General features: G+C 36.9%; 1 protein-coding gene across 4 annotated transcripts in view; it reads right to left on the bottom strand.

The window, feature by feature from the left end:
• Window positions 1–18,113, bottom strand: part of NFIB (nuclear factor I B) — a 167,922-nt gene that overhangs the window by 6,600 nt on the left and 143,209 nt on the right. For 3 of the 4 annotated variants that reach the window (XM_031056869.1, XM_014306952.2, XM_014306953.2), the window contains one exon: window positions 10,752–10,840. The exons of the other annotated variant lie outside the window; for it this stretch is intronic. In XM_031056869.1, coding sequence (XP_030912729.1) covers window positions 10,752–10,840 — 89 coding nt within the window. The remainder of the gene's footprint in view (window positions 1–10,751; window positions 10,841–18,113) is intronic. 4 annotated transcript variants of the gene reach the window in all.

Below are 18,113 nucleotides of genomic sequence, written 5' to 3'. Positions count from 1 at the left end.
AAAGAGAGAGAGAAAAAAAAACATATATTAAACATGTATACAATGAATTTGAATCAAGGTCCAGCTAATATTCATTAATAATAGCACTACTTAAGATAAAGCTGGAAAGAAAATTTGTGAATGTAACTTGAGATTCTACTTCCTAGTTTTCTTTGTGGAAGTATGAGTTGTTTCAAAAAAAATTAATTATGTTGAACTCAGTAGCAAGTTGTATGACTCCTGAGTTACACTAAGAGGCCTGTTTGTTTATGAAAACCCCCAAAAATGTCATATACAAATATATAGAGCAGACACAACTAAACCATACAAATGACATTACATAGAGTAATGGATATCATTTAAGAGCTAGTGAAATATACCACAGGGTACAGGTGTTCTTTTTTCAAGAACACAGCATGAAGATTCAGTGGTTCAGCATCCTGTGAGATTTCCTCCACTCTTACACACATCAGTTTATTTTGTCACCATTCCAAAATAGGCCTCTGAGATATAAGGATGTCCATAAGAACAGAGGATTTTATGTTCAAAAAAACTGCTTTTAAAAAAATTTTCCCTAAGAATGTCAGTTTCAGAAACACCAGTTAACACAGGATCCAATCATCTAAACACTTGCAGCTAAGGGTAGCCACCAGTTGAGGGTAACAGCAAGTAACATATTTTTTAAAACAAGCCTCTGAGAAAAAAAGTATTTTCAAGAACGATTCAATGACTAGGAACTTAAGTCATCATTTTAAAAGAGCTCTGTCACTAAGGAGCTGAAGTCCCAATGGCATTCACAGGTTCGCCAGGCACCAATCAGTAGTACTTGCAAGATGGATACTCAAAGATGGGTCTCATCTGCTGTGTTCAGTACCCAGTAGCCTGAGCAGCCCTTTCCTTAGATGTGGTTCTGGCAACCCAGAAGTCCAAACCAAACTATCCTAAGCTATATGCTTCTGTGACTTCAGAGAAAGTTTTGTCACATTTATTCAGAAGAAAAACAGCATCAAGTCAGAATCACTGACAAAGAGCTAATACCAGCACTGGACATATAGCATGCAAACCCACCCTTCCTCTGCACTTCATTGTATTGAGCTTTTCCAGTGTTTATCTCAAACATAAGGGCTTATTTCGAATTATACTCTGGGATTAGGCTAACGAGCTTCCTGATAGCACATCTGAAGCCCTTCAACTTGTGTATGGTGGAGGCAAAAAGTTTTCTTCCTTTTATATCTTTTGGCCCATTCCTTCACAGCTCTCTCCCTGGACAAGCAGATGCACTTTTATGGCATCAGGTATAAAGAAGAAAATTGACCTTTTTTATCTATTTCCAATGTTCATGACATTTATCTATTTCCAATGTTCATAATTACATTTCATTTAGCAGCCTTTTGTGATCATTTCAGTTGCTGAAAAGTGGTCAACTCATTTTGTAAATTCTCATAGCTTTTGCATTAAAAAAATACAAACGGCTTCTTTAATTTACTTCTGTTTGAAAATACTTACCTCTCTAAGCTTGCTAATTCACCATTTTAACTCCTAGCAATTAATTTCAGGTGCTATGTTTTACACACACAAAAAAAAAGTGGAAATAGTTCCTGACCTGCTTGTCTTAATAACAGCCATACTCCCAAAGGAGAAGGACTAATCTTATTTCATGAAGAAAATACAATAAATGTCAATATCTTAATGCTTTCAATGTCTGAAGTACAAATACTTTTCAATAAGGCTGTTGGTTTTTTTTCTTTAGTTGGGTATATTCTCAAAGAACACCTAAGAGTGTTAATACCTGCAGAGTCCTAACTTTTCAGAAAATCTTTTTTTAAAATTGCTGTTTTCAAAAATTTAAGATCAGCTAATATGTTTAATTTTTTTTGGTAGTTTTAATTCTATTGACTACTACCAAAAAATCTGGTATTGGAGGAAAATAAAAACCCTTTTGAAATTTGAAAATCACAGTTAGATCACAAATCTTGAAGCACTCACAAAAACTTAAACCTTGTTATGCATGAAAGATTTTTCCAAGATGATATAATGAAAAGAATGTGTTCCAAAAAGAAAATAAAAATTCAATACCAGCATTTCATTTAAGTGGCTTAATTGTTTCAATTTATTCTTCATCTTCCTTCACAATTTGTTTTAAAATGCGTTTTTTGTCCCTTTCTCCTTGGATTTCAGTGACGCTAAGAAGTAAATTCTGAAATAATTGACAGAAAGCAAATTGCTTCCAAGCATGTGGATTTATAAAAATAAGAACTAGTAATAAAAAATAAAGACCCACTCAGATTTGTTTGCTTGGGATCTGTCTGAATATATGTTTTACAATGCACAGTTCTTTGCTGTCCTGTTACGTGGGATACAGTTTACAGTGTTTAGTGACTTCAAAAAATACAGCACTAACTCAAAGAATATAAATTTTGTTTGAGGTCAACACTCTATTTAAAATTTTTTGTGGCAAAGGCTAAACACACAGGCTCCAGGTTATCTTTCTGAAGATTTATAGTGCATTTCAATGATTGAATAAATACAGTTTTGACTTTTTGCTTTGTTTTAAAGTTGCCAGCCCTCTAGTGACTACAGTGGGTGAAGGAAACAGTTCAGTGCCAACAAAGCAAATTAGTATTTGCAGCGAAATTTTTATCTGATATTTCAAATACCAGGCAGAGATCTTGATTTTTATGGAAACTGCTCAATAAAAATAAGTTGTAGCAAGTTCCTAATATGAATGACCATTGTTGCCATATGACCTAACAGTTTAATATAGGTGTTTATTTAAACCTTTCAAGCCTCCCACCTCGTATTATGACCATGAAAAAAATGCAGACTGCAAGACATTTGTCAGTACTACTTATGAATCCTGAGGGAGTAATACATCATCCATGTTAACACTGTGCATATCCCACAGGAGTTTCAAAGCCCCTTTTCTCAAACCTCACGCCAAGCCTTCTGCCAGAGATGGAGTGCAGGCAGCAGAGCACCTGGGGGACCAAGGCAGCCACACGCTATCTGCCTGCAGGGCTGGGACAGCCACCCCTTCCCCACCTCTGGAGGTGGTTGAAGTCCTGGTCTAAGCACACACACTGGGCAGAGTCTGGCTGCACTGGCCCATTCCCTCTGTTTGCTGGCACTTCCTAAGACATTCTTTTTGAGGCTTGATGAGTTCTGGTTGTAGTTTAGAAAATAACATTATCATACTGCAAGTAGATGTAACTCTATCTTGGGCCACCCCAGCCCAGGTACCACCATCAGGGGCTTACTGCAGACAAAGGAAAAAAACTGAATTAAATCTACTGAGGAAAACAGCCCTAGTCACAGCACAGAGCTCCAAGAACAGCTGTGACATAACTGTGAATAACCAAACAAACAACACAGGCTCTGCTGAGCTACATGCATGTGGCTGTCTATCCAATATTCCCATGACTCCCTTTACACTTATGGCAAATTTAGTTGGACTTTCATCTATCCTATGATAGATAGCCACACTTTCATCTATCCTATGATAGATAGCCACACTCTGCTTTGTAGTTCCCCAGCACTTGCCCCAGTATGAAGCCAAGCAAGGCTAACTGCCCAGAAGAGCAAGGTCCCCCTGTTAGACTTCTCCAGCCTACTAAGAAAGGACCTCTCTGAGTATCGCAGAGCTTAGCTTCTGCCATGGAAACCATCCACTGCTTCTTTTTTGCAGAACATCCTAGCAGGAGTGACAGATACTTAGGGCTGCAAAGCAACCTCTGTCTGGGTGCCCACAGGAGCAGGAAATGGAGGAACACCTTTCCCTTCACCATACCATCCAGCAGTTGCTGTGAGTTAAAATTCAGCACTTGGTTTCACAAAACCAGAGGCAACACTCCGCCTTTGTCCACTACGTGCCTCAACCAGGGAAGCCAAAATTCTTTCCATTGCCAAGAACAGAGGCAAGGTTGTACTTGTAGAAGTTAACAGGATGCCCACATGACTGCTTCTTCAGATAAGAAATCTTTGTATATGAGTGGAATAAAGCAGGTCTACCCCACACTCCAGCTTACTACTCCTGAGGAAATCTGTTATCCATTTGCTGACAGAAGTTATAATATAAATGCCTTTCCACTGAAATATGAAGTGAGACCTAAAAAACTGCTCAAGGCTAAGTTTTGAAGAAAATTACGTGAGAAGCACCATAAGAGTCTGTTGTGAGATTTGGATCCATCTTTGTTGCAGGACCACCTTCCTGAAGCATCCCACTTTTAAGTGATTTCACTACTGCTATCAGTTTTCTCTTCACCATAGCTAGACTATCAAATACATTATACAGTCAACAGTTCCTTCTCTCTACAGGAAGTATAATGTATTTATCTGTTCAAATGCAATAAAACAGCAAAGGAAAATTCTACAAGCATACTACAGGGTTAACATTCTCCATTACACTTTCCATTACAGTTTCCAGATGTTAATTCAATCAAGATTTCTGCCATGATTTCCTTTTAAAGATAATAATTGCTGTTTCAAGAACCACTGATTAAAATATTACTGGAATGGACCAAAAGTGGTGCTTATATTATATGTATATACAGTTCACTTTGGAGGTTATAATAACATAAAGACCATAATAATGTTAAACAATTAACTAAATGCAATAAAAAATAAATCTAATCTGACCTGAATAAATGTGGAGGTCTTTCATGTTCTTATTTTCCACCAGATACTACTTTCTTTCTTTTACAGTTTCAGAAGTCTGTAAGAGTATTTTGCCATTCAGAAAGTACATCTAAAGCAGTATTTCCTTCTTGCAGCTTTACTACCACATACATGAACTCACTAGCCTACAGAAGGTAGAGGAGAGCCTGCAAAGCCAGTCCTTGGACGGAAAAGGTAGAAATACCTTTCAGTCGATGTTGAGTGAAGCAACAGTAGTAAACCACCAAGCAAGGAACTTCTATCTCTCTAGTAAGATTTGCTTGCCCATGCAAATACAGGGAGTTTTACCACTTAAAATTACTTGGATCATAAGAATTTTGGAAATGCAATTTCGCTACTCTCAGTGTCCTGGTTAAATTTCCACTTTTGCATTTCTGTCAAAGGAATAACCATCCTTCCAACATCCACTTAAAGGAGTACTTCTGTTACCATTCTGAACTGGCATCCATAGGTAAACAGCTGCCAAATTTCACCTCCAAGTTGAGTACTTGTTTCAAGAGATGTATGAAGTGTATCTCAGGTTAGTTTAGGATGATTTTTGCAGTTTAGCAGGCACAGATCACCCATCTAGCAGACAGAGGAGTTAAAGAATTACGCCCATGGGAGGGAAAAGGAAAATCTGTAAAAATACTATTTATTCTATTCCCTGCAAACTTCTGTTTGTGGCAGTGAAACACAAAAAGGTACACAAAGATCAAGAAGAGGCTACAGAACCCATTACTTACAAAGAGTACCCACAACAGTGGGAGTGCCCAGAGAAATTGTGCATTTCCATGCTGTGCTTTGGACCATCCATGTACGAGAATTTGATGCAGGAACAGGGCCAACAGCAGATTTCAAACATGCACTTGCACAAAGGAGGCTCTGACCAAATCAAGCCAAACCATGGAGAACTTGCGCTTGGTTACCAGAGTCCACTGGGGTGCCCATGAAAAACTAACTAAACTTTACACACCTGCACTACCTTTTTCTTTTCCCAAATATCACTATTTTCATTCAAACCGTTAGAATTTTTACCTTAGCACTTTAAAAAAATGTAACTACAAGTTTATCAAATTAGCATGACTAAATAATAATGCAGATGATCCTAACTGTAACAAATAAAAAACCAAACAAAATAAACCCCAAACAAATCAGTTCTACTGATTTAAAAGAAACAATTGGAGGTAACATGATAAGGAAGTAGAAAGCTGGCGTAACCAAGGGGTTAAATATACAGTTTACACTTGGGAATTCTCAATAATATGCTCCTCCTTCCCTAGCAGCTGCCAAAAATCATCTGACAGGAAACATAAGATTAAGTTTGTCCCACCTAAGTGAACAAAGAGATCTCAGAACAGGCAACCAGTTCACTGCAGAGCAAGAACTTTTCTAATTCTGCTGGAATCTGCAGCGCTGCTCAGAAATTATTACTGAAGTTGTTTTCTTTATTTTGGCATCTTGCTTCTAGATCAACTCATTCATTTTGGTCACACTGCAGCTCTTGTTGCTTCCCCCATAAAGTTGAACTTAAAGCTCCAAACATAATCATGTGGAAAATGGACATTATTGATTCCTATGGTCCATTGTTCCCCCATTCTAAGTCCCTGAAGTTCAAGTTCAATCTGGAATTACATCATGTCTGGTTTCTCCTGGTTACCAGACGGCTTGAGACGTGACCACAGCTACAGAAAAAACAAACAGCCTTCTTCACGCTTCGGCTCCCCTATCGATTCAAACATAAACTTTTTTTCTTTCTCTCAAGTATGCTTCAAGTATGGAGCATGGTTAATTTAGAGATTAAGTTCCAAATTAGATTATCTAATGGCATCTTAATGGATTGCTGACCCATTTCCTGTGGGATGGCAGCATGCAAGTCTGGCTTGAATACAACTAATTTCTTAGGAAGTGTTCTTAGGAAGTGTTTCTTAGGAAGATGTTTGCCCGGATGGGGAAGAAACAATGTTTTGTACATCATTGTACATTACAGAGTTGTGCAAAACTATTAGAAATAGTAACTTAAATGTATAAAGATAAGAAATCATTTGATTTGCTCTCTGTGAATATTTTTGCACCCAGGAAACTTCAGCCTTTTTGGTCTTGAATTGTAATAATATGCTACTTTTATTCCAAACCATTGCTGGGGAGAGGAATGAGGGAGGGACACAGGTCACAATGTAGGAACTACTGCTCTAACAGGTGTCTGTGTTTGCCAAAATGTGTTTCGACAGACATGCTGCTGGCTGTGTAATTTTAGCTATATGCTTTCTCAATACCAATCATGTACAAGATATTGTGCTGCAAAAGCAATATGCACCAATTCTCAATTGCCCTTCGACTTCTCTCTCTGATGAATCAGATTACCCCATTTGATTGCCTTATCAGTACTGTTAGCATAAATACACAGTGGTGCAGGGAGGGTGGGAAGTGGGAGGGGGAGGAATGATGCCTGGAATGCTGAATACCCCACAGCTACAGCTGAGAAAGAAATTCAGCACTCTGAGAACAGTGCTCCCCTCAGCATCTCCAGGAATGAGCCAGCTGTTGTACTGTGCTGATGTGTCAAGATAACAGAATGAAAGCCTGAAATTCTAGCCTAGTCCATTTGCCTGCATAGGGTAAAGGTAATGTTAAACAGTTAATGCAGAATGCTTGCTAAGAGAATTAATATAAATAAAAATACATTTGTTGATAGCTGAATTGAAGCGTGCACTTTGGCAATGCAAAGTTGCTAACAGTCTGTGGAAGACTTGCAAACATTCCACACGGTCTAGGAGACCCATCATGCCAGCTTTTATGAGTATTTATACTGGAAATACCATCAGTGGTGTAATGAGTGGTGTAGATTTAGGATCAAACTCATGCTATCAGCCTCACACACACACCCCCACTTTTTGTCACTCTCGCTTGTTTCTTAAGTGTACTTTTTGCATACACTCTTGCCCTCACGTAGTGACTGAGACTGTATTTTTCTAAATGAGCCTTACAGATTTTCACAGCTTTTCCTCGCCTTCTGTCTCTAGGAAAACAGAACTGCCATTATCAAAAAAATAAGGATTTAGTGTTTTTTAATGGTTTTGAATATCTTCTTCACATGTACACCAAAAAAATTACCTAAATGATCATAAAAGTATTGGAGAGTTTATTTCTATTGATGTGTTTAAACGATGTTCAAAGTTCAGCAGACATAAAAAAAATATATTTATGAATAAATATAAAAAGTCATATAACAACAGAATATGTACCCTAAATGTTCTAAGTAAGCAATGAAAAAATCAAACCAATCCAAACAAAAGCTGTAGATGGTTTGGTATGAGGAGCAAAGTAAAAATTACTACTTCTAAATACTTCACCAAATAACTGGGATAGGGGTTTTTTCCATTTTATTTTGGTTTTTTTAGGATGCTCACTGAATGTTTAATGTAAGTATTTCCTTTAAAGATACTAGAATGTTTAACTCAGATATGCAGACTATTAATCTATTTTTTGTTATCACTTTTCACTGCAAGTCTTCTGGTTTTGTAGAAAATGGTGTATCAGTGATCTAAGTTTTTGTGGCTTTTTGGTCCTTTTTTGTTTAGTATTAGTCATATTCTCTTTTCTGCAAAGTTCAGTCTTTACATACAGACCACTACTGTTCTATACCTGAATTTTTAGATGCCAACAGACACATAATTTTCTAAGGAAATAAAACAAAAGAAAACAAACTTGAAATCTATGCATTGTACCTACCATGAGGTGGGATAGGCAACTATTAGTAAGACAAAGACACACAGAAATAACAGAAAGTTTTTGTCATTCACCTTTTCCAAACTTCCAAGGTGTGGCTCTCCAACAGTACTTGACGACAAAGCTTTCAACCTGACCATATCTGCTACCTGGTATCTGTAGAGACAGAGCAGCTAACACTGAGGGACTGCCAACTTTTTCACCTGCCTGAGGTCAATAACCCTTCTGAAAATCAGTATACTTTACCACAAAAGGCTCATGTATAAGATGAGATTGAGTACAATCAAACTGAGCTCTGCAGATCTAAAGAAATCACATAATCAAACATTTATCAAAACATTTGGAGTTGCAGCAACTTGTTTGAATTGGGATATCTTTCTTTGCCCACATGCGACAGTTACTTTTGAAATATATTCTTGTTTTCTAACATTGGCTTTACTGTTAGAAAGACTCACTGCTCCTTAACCTGAGCAGGTATAATTTCTCTTCTTAGGTCCTTATTTCTGTGGGATTTGAAGAATGTCACCTTTAAAAACCCAATAACTAAAAGCCATCTGCTTAGGCAGACCTGTTTGCTTCCTTGTCCTTCTAGGCTGTGCATAATCCAAGAGCGAGTGGCATAGCCTCTGCCCCTAACAAAATGCCCATGGCAGGTTTTGTGCCCAAGCTCTTCTGGCAGTGCTTGTGTTTGCTGGTAGGGCCACAGTGGCAGGCAGTGTGCTGGGAGTGATCTGCAAAGCGATGTGGTTTGTAACAGCAAATGGATTGTGGAGAAGGCTTTCATTTGCCACCAACGTTTTCTTGATCATCACATAGAAATCTTTTCCCCCACCTTTCCTTTCTTTTCACAATTTATGCCCAGGGTGTTGTATGATGGTACTGAAAAACAGAATTCACCAAACACTAAGACAGTGCTTCTATCAGTGTAACTGGCATTGCTTTAAGGGGGGCTCGAGTGATGACTGATTAAAACCACGTGAGGATGCTCTTAGATAAGTTGTTGTGATGCAATTTTCTAAGGCCTGTCAATGCCCTGAAAAATGTCACTTTGTAGTGGGAGAATGAACCATCCCCTCTGTGCTATAAAAACTCAGTTTGGATTCACTCCTGGCAGTACATTGAAAACTCTGGCAGTTACTGTGTGATGGGGATTTGTAATGTGAATCACAGTCCTTGAGAAGATGAGGTGAATCCATTAGCTAATTTTCCATTGTACCTTCTAATACATAAGGAAAGAAATGACAAGGTCTTATTTCACCGCCACAATTCTTCCAGATTTAAAACATTGTTTCATATAAATTGAAAAAAAAACCCAACCAAATACAGAAGAAATTAAGCTTCAGATTTGTAAACAGCATCAGTTTTTAAATTCAGTAATTTCCTTTCCAAGTTGATACTCAAAAGTCCCAAAACTTCTAGCCATCCATAGTACCATCAGCACAATGCATCCGAAGGCATTTTGTGTATAGTAACTATAAATTACACTCACACACATACTAACACTAACTATTCAGAAGTACATATATTTTCATGTACACATAAATTTCTAAAAAATATTTTAAATTATTTCATGAGTGAGTGGCTAATACTTCATCTGATAGGCTCCCAACCTACAAGCCTTACATGGACAAGCGTCATTAAGTGCCAAAGATAATCCTGTACATGAAAAAGATGAAAACTGATGTATCAAAATTATGTTGATTAGTTTGTATGCCTATTTAGATAAACACCTTCTGCTGTTATCATAGTCCACTATATACCAAGAGATGTAAAATCTAATAAATTAATACTATATCAAAGGTTAATGAAGTTTATTGTTTGGTTTATTTGTTGGGGGGAGGACAGGGTGGGCTCATAGAAAAAGAAACTTTTTTTGTAAATCGTTCCTAACTTTTCTGTTATCTAGTTGAAAAATAAGATGGTTTATATCTTACCTTCAGGTATATGTTAGTGACTTAAACCTACACTAGCCTATTGGTAAGAAATGTCTCTATGAATAATATAGTTATTCTTCACCCAAAACCTACCACCATCTCAGCCATTTATTATTATACTCATCTATACCTCTAAAAGCACCATTTTCTTTCTCTTAACAATCAGGTCCCAAAAATATGAGAGCAAAGACATTTTTAAAGCCTAGGATCAGTATTTCCTTCAGCTCGCAAACCCTTTGCACAGGACAGCATGATGTTATTTCAGGTGTCACATTAAGGGATCGTCTAAAGTCAGCTTGCATGAAAGATAACCTGAATGAGTTTAGGAGAAATGTTACACACATATTTTGATCATAATGCTGTCACATATACTCTGGAGGCCCACTAAAACAGATATTGCTGCTCTATGCAACTTTTTTAGAGGCAGTGTAGGGGTGGAAATAATTAAAATGTTACCTTTGCCAAGTAATTCCCAATGTATCCTCACTGGCACTGGGGTATAAATGCCTGCCGTTTTGATTCATGGTCCAGTCACAAATTCTCAGCTGTCAATTGAAACCTAGCAGTCAGATATGGATCGAGCATACTACAGTTTTTAGTACTTAAATGAATACATGCAAACTAGTACTGTACATGGCAAAAGTCTTACTTTCCCAATAAGTAACTTTAAAAAATAAAACAAAGAAAAATAACTTATTTTGAGAGATAAATACCTATAGATTTGTTTAATATAATGCCACTTTAATATGATCCTGTATTAATAAAGCATAAAAGAGTAACTAGCGTGTAGCACATAACAATTAGCCATTATTAGATTACAAATTGAGCTGGAATAAAAGGAAATGTTAATAATCAATAGTGCAATACTTTAAGAAAGGAAATAATTATGCTGTCTTTTTAAGCAGTGCTCTATATAATGTGCATTTAGTACGGTAAAATATAATCAACATCTTCTAGCATGCTTTTTGGTAAATATAGAAGACATGCAATTTATAGAAAATTTGCCAAAATTAAACAAATTGTATGTTGTTATCTAGCCATTTAAGAAGAGTAAAGATATTTTGTAACTGAAGTTTATTAATCAAGTGTTACTGAAAGTGGTATTACTTAGCAAGAGGTGATAAAATAATCTAATCGTGTTCAGACTAAGAAAAGTAGAATTTAAAATACTTTACTGCATTTTAATATAAAGACAAATGTACTAAATATTAGCTGAAACAAATTCTTCCCAGATCCTCAAATCATCAGTTCTGCCTTCACAGATTGTTCAAGCAACCCTCAGCCGATCTGTTTATTTAACAGCTGCCCAATAGTGTTAGCAGATTTATTGAAAATATATGCTGCTTATTTTTAAGCTTAAGAAAGGGAACTTAAATGATTTCTGAAGAAAATATATGTTTTATCCTCTGTATAGTCATGTTTATATAAATTGCTGTACTATTATATATGATTAGACACTCTGAAGATAATGTTGCCAAGTTTAATTGCATTCAATGCATTTTAGTTTTCTCTATCCATGTTCACATTCTTGAGATAGCACAGGCTACAGCAAACAAACTACAATAAACTGTTTTCACAGGAGCACAATTTATTGCAGTCTTTTCCTGAAAAATACAAATGCTGAGGACAAGACAATATTGCAAACCTGACCCTGTCTGGCTGTTAGACTAATAAGCTTCCTGCTGTTAAGGTCTGAGAAATGGAAATGTTAGTCTTTGATGTTTTCATAGGGATTGTTTCTTGTTTGTTATCTAAAGAACTCCAAGGGACCTTCTAAAGGCCATTAAAAGCATGACTAAACCACATGAAATTAACCAGAAAAGGAAACATGCAGTTTAAAAGTTTGCTAGAGGTAACTGTGAATAATATATTAAACATGTTTTAAAAAACGGGTAAGTAAACATTTGATTTAGTCACTATACAAAACAGAGTCGTGAGCTTGATTTTAATAAGGAAAACATAATATGTCAGCCCAGTTATTCAATGTACAGTAGACATATTTCTGCTATTATCCTTAAGGATGTTATCATCTTCACTACAAATGCATATATTAGAGCTTCTTAACTTAGCTATAAAAACTCACTTGCAGCTGAAACAAAAGACTGAAAGGTTAAACCTTCCCACCCATCCCCCTCTTTTACTTCTTCACAAAATATAAAATCTATGCATAAACACCCTGTGGCTGATTAGAACCATTAAAAATATACTAAAATCACAAACTTAGCATTACCAAATTATTATATTCACTTAATTATACCTCAAAAATCTGGCAAGCACTTAGCTTGTTATATAGAACCTAATTGCATTTGCCATTTGGGGAAAAGAGCAAGAGATTGATATATTGCATTTTAGTAAATTAGCTTCTGCACTATATCACTGTATTCTTCCCACAGTCTGTGTGAAAACCTTCCACACATACAGTCTATGTGTTAAATTTATCATTAAGAAAACACCACAAAGTTTTTGAAACATATTTCATAAATGTTAGTAATGGCATGCTGCTTATTATATACAGTCACATGTACTTCAATTCACATACAGCCAAACACTGCAAACAAAATAATGCAACATGTGCATTTCATACCTAATCTGTAGGCATGTGCATGCACATTTATAAGAAGGTTCATGCTCCATGAGACTCGCAGTTAGTACTGTAGTGCTGTTCACTGCACCATGCTCGCAGTACTGGCAGCACTGGGAAGAGGTGCAGGTTTGCATGACAGCTGGCTCTGTGACAAGCCCAGGGCTGTATTAGTTGTATTGAAATACACCTTCCAATGTAAAGAACTGCTGCTCCACATTCCTCAGCTGGCTCACATAGATGCCCCATTGTCTTTAAAAATTAACCTGCCTGGATTTTTTTTTTAAACTCTCCCTCATGTAAAACTTCCTCTCCCAAGTCACTCTTATTGAAAGATGTCTGCATGTCTAAGATTTAGAAATACCACTTCCAAAGTCTGCATCTGCATCCTTTGCATATGTTGTGTGGCTTCTGGGTAAAAATACTGTCGAATTTAATAGAACTCTCTAAGTCTGGGCTCCTTTTGATGGAAGAATGATCACAGCAGCAGTGGGAGGCTGCCCTGGGAGGATTTCCACATAGCCCAGAAGGGAAAGCTTAGATGCATAGACATGACATGAATACCAAGCTTTGGAAGAACATAAGGTACTTCACTACAGTATTTCAAGTGCTATATATCACCTGGAGTAATACTGAAAGCTTTCTGTCTAGTTATTCTCCTCAGAGTAACTTAGGTACCTCTAAAATCATGCCACAGCTGGAGAGGAGAAGGCACAGTCATTCTTACCTATAAGCCATCCTAAAAGTGTTTCTCTGCAAGATATGTGAAGAGGAGAGGCAGGAAACTACTTGAGAAAACTTACATTCCTCAGTAGAGAGCCATAAGAAATGGTCCCCAGGATATATCTAATAACTGCTGAAAACATTACTAATTTTCTAAATGTATGTTATGAATGAAAAATAAATGACCTGATTTGACATATGACATGGTGAAAAGTCCTCCCTAGAAGACTGCTGAACAGACTTGACCTTCAGTCCACAGTTCTGTGGATTTTTAGCAAAGCAAGCCACAGAAACCTCACTACCACAACATCCTCTATCCTCAAAACATTATCAGTGATTTTCTTATTTATCTCTCATTTTACCACAAGAGAAAGAGGATGAGTCTATATTATGAAGTGGAAATGGATGCCCAGCCCTGCAGAAGATGAGGAATCCTCACAGGTAGCCCAGGCATTTTCCTAGCCCTGGATCCTAGGCTCTGCCCTTATGCCTGTGATACATCCCCACTGCTGCACTCATGAAGCAGCCAAGAGCACAAAGCCCACTGCATGCATCTCTCCTGGGAGGCAGTGCAACTCCCTCATTCACCTCAGATATTTTACAGGAAGGGAATACAAGCTTGGAAGTGGACACAGACCTGGAGACAAGCAAAGAAGTAGACTGAGTGCTTCTCTTCTGTAGAATGCCAGGAAATTGATTTTGTTTTGCACTTTCCAGAGCTGTGAGATATACTGATGTGAAGTTATACCCAAGTGCTAGATTTTACTGTAGCTGCCTTCACAGTTTAAACAGCACCTTGCAAGAACAACTATCCTGCAGTGTTTTAAGTATGGAAATCACACATACATTAAAAACCCACAGCCCAACAGCTCAATCTTTAATCACAGTATGAATGATCTTTAGGGGTTAGTATTGAAGCAGATTTTGCAGCCTTGTATGTAAAGAATGGCTAAGACTAACATTCATTTCAAGTTTCTGTGATAGCTAGTGAAAGAAGAATTGTATTTTGGAAAGTGCAATAGGAGACTGCTATAACTTCTGTTAGTTGAGAAGAGCCCATAAAAGTTAACATTTGCATATTGTCATTGTTCTGACTGAAACTTCCTTTAAATGTGTTTCCTTTCCAGCAAGCTTATGTGAAAGGTGACCTCTTAGCCATTTACATACCTCCCTGGCAATCATGTGACCCAGTTTTACGTCAAACTGTCAATTATGATAAGGGACACAATAAGAACAGGCTAAGTGTTGATAACCTGTTTCCTGACTTTACTGACAAGTTCTCTTTAGGAGTCCGCCTGTGTTCTTCTTTCAGCCTGCTGCTGAATGCAAAAGTAACATACACTCAAAACATTTTGTAAACAAATACTCTGTGTTCAGTGGACATTTAAGTTCACAGTTTCTATGACTAATAGTATGAAGTGAACTACATTTTGAACTGTGCAGCTCAGTAACTGAAGGATGCACCTGGTAAGAAGAAATTTCCACTGAAGAGACAGGGAAGGCACTTGTAGGAAATAAAAAGCTATCTACAGTTTTCTGACCATTTTGGAGACCTTATTACTATGTATATTCAAAAGGTCTCACTCATAATTGTAAAGTCTGTGTGAAAATCATGAATGCAACATACCATCATACCCAGAAAGTGCAAGCTTTAGTGAAAACCATGACACTGAGTTTATCAGTGCAAAAATTGGAAGAGTTCATTAACTCCTCAGCAATTCAGCCAGCATTAGTTAACACAGTGAAAATTCTAGAGATTATTGTTAACAACCTTAATAGCTATTCCATTTATTTATGTTTTCTAATTAAAAATAGAATCATCCATACAAGGCCAGAGGTGCACTAAAATTAAATGGTCAAGAACAAAAACCTTGCAGTTATTCCATTCATTCCAACAGAAACATTATTTTTTGTGGTATCATTCATCTGCACTTGCAATAAATACAAGTGTCTATCCATCCATTCATCCATCCGTCCATCCATCCATCCATCCATCCATCCATCCATCCATCCATCCATCCATCTTTTCAAACTATTTACACAGGCAAAGTATATGACTAGTATTTCTGGCAACTTTCTAGCATTATTGCCAGAAACAACATGACCTGACTCTAAGTGTTTGTCATTTCGATACCATGATAAATCCATGAAGCTGGAGAACCATGACACAAGGAGGCTAAAGAAATATCATCACATAACTGTGAGGATCCTGATCATTAGGACTTTGTTACTGAACTGGCCATTAAAGTTACTTAGCCAAAGGAATGCAGGCACAACTAGAATCTGGCAAGGAAGTGTGTCCGCTTATAGAGGGCAGAATTTGACTGACTTTCCTCACTTTGTTTGTTTGTTGTTTTTTCCTCTAGTCTATGCTTAGAAATCACAAATCTTCAATACATGCAAATTGATAGGGAGGAAGAGGATGAAGGTGCACCCACATAATTGCAAAGACTATCCCACCTTTCTTTTATTTAATTTAATTTAGCTAGGATGTTTCTCAGCAGAGATAAAGAACAGTGAGCATTATATTTGGCTTCAGAATATACTTCCACCAATGACCAACAATAAAATTAAGAAAAATTCTCTCATTCAGGTACTAGCTCTTATCATGTCCCTTGCCCTCTCCCATGGTGTTCTTCCTGCAGTTATCAACACTTAACAATTCTCAGAAGCTGATGCTGAATCAGAAAAAGAAAAACAAGTGGTCATCAATAATTTCTAACAGACAGAGGAGGTATGATATGAATTTTTTACAAGAAAGTGCCAAGATATATATGATTCTCTAAATGCCTCTGAAGCAAGATGGGTTTTTTTGTAACTCTTTATGCCACAGCATAGAAATAGCTGGCATTTCAAGGCAAGTAATGGGGAGATCCACCAGCTAGTGTATCAGAAAGTAGACTGCATAGTTATCATTCCCCATTAAAATCTAGTCTTCCTAAATATCAATGTTACATGCTATGTAATGCATATAACATCACAATTTCACAGTATCCAGATCAGCAAAAGCCAAAAAATTCTCTCACTGGCCCTATTATGTATTATCTTTCAAAGTTTTTTTCAGTGCTTCCCATCTAAAAGTGATTATTTAGGATATGCTTTGTTGTACATGGTTTAACCAGAATTTCTAGGAAGCTATCACTTTGTCAGGACTCCATGTGAGTGTGTGTTGCAAAATACATGTGCAACTTTTTAATTTATTGAGGTAACTGTAACTTAAATGGGCTATATAATGGCTCTTTTTAACAGCAAAAAAAAACCCTACTCATAGGTACTTGCTAATATTCCTCATAACCAGAGAAAATAAATCTTCATAAAGACTCCTCCAATGAAGTAAAAATGGTACTAGTGACAATATTTATTCTTGAGGGGTCACTGTTCATTACAGGGAGGAATGTTTAAAAGATTTCTCTGGAACTAAAACCAATGGCTTTCTAATTGAAAATTTCTCTCCACTAATACAAAATGATTAATCGCCTTATTTCACGTACCCCTTGATTTTTCTTTTCATTCATCATAAAGCAAATGCATTTAAAATCTGCCACAAGAAGAGTGGTCTCTTTTGTGTTGTTCTAAAGTAATGAAAGGACATAGTAAATCAATCCCATTTCTGCCTTAGCAAAGGATAACCTTTGCTCTATTGAAGTAGTTCAGAGCATCTCAATGCTCTACGTTACTGTCTACACACACACACACACACACACACACACACGTGTGTGTGTGTGTGTGTGTGTGTGTGTATGTGTGTGTGTGTATAGTCTATCATCTCTTTATATCACCTTTAGAATTGAGTGAAGGTAACTAATTCATTAGAAACATACTCATATGCCCATGTTTTATCCATCTGAAAAACTTTAAGTATTCTGTTCTTTCGGATAGTTTCAGCTGGGCATACTACTCGTTAATTTTCTACGCATCTGTCGGCATTCATACAGACAAACACACTCAGGCAAACACAGATATGTCCATTGCATATGTTAGAAGAGAATAGTGAGTTAAGAGCAAAGACAATAAAACATTGATATTTTTAAATATATTACATGGCTCATTGGTCACCAATTGATGCTCTTGGATTAATGTAATGAGACCATGAATCAATACACTTTAGAAAGGGGAACATTGGTTTAACACAGTACCATTAAATATTTTTTCTGTTTCTGAAGTGCATATGAGATTTAACTTAGTTTCCCCTTCCTTTTAAGCCATTTGGCCACATGTTTTACCATGGAAGGGAGTATCAGACACAACACATGTCAATACCAAAGACCTTTGAGATCCCCTTCACTTTAATGTTCCAAGGACACTGCTGAAATTTTGAAATCTATTTTGATCTACACAAAGACAAAAACAAACAGAAGATGCAAAACATCAGCAATATATATGTCAAGTTCAGCCAGGACAAAATTAAATATGCTTCTACTACTTTCTGGCATGTGATGAGATGTTTAGAAGTCTTTCCATGAGCTTGGAATGTGGAGTAGGCCTAAGCAGAAGCAGTGTGCAGAAAAAATTGT

This window comes from Geospiza fortis, unplaced genomic scaffold (assembly GCF_000277835.1).
Source record: "Geospiza fortis unplaced genomic scaffold, GeoFor_1.0 scaffold12, whole genome shotgun sequence".
Taxonomy (NCBI): domain Eukaryota; kingdom Metazoa; phylum Chordata; class Aves; order Passeriformes; family Thraupidae; genus Geospiza; species Geospiza fortis.
This window is presented reverse-complemented; position numbering and strand designations above follow the sequence as displayed.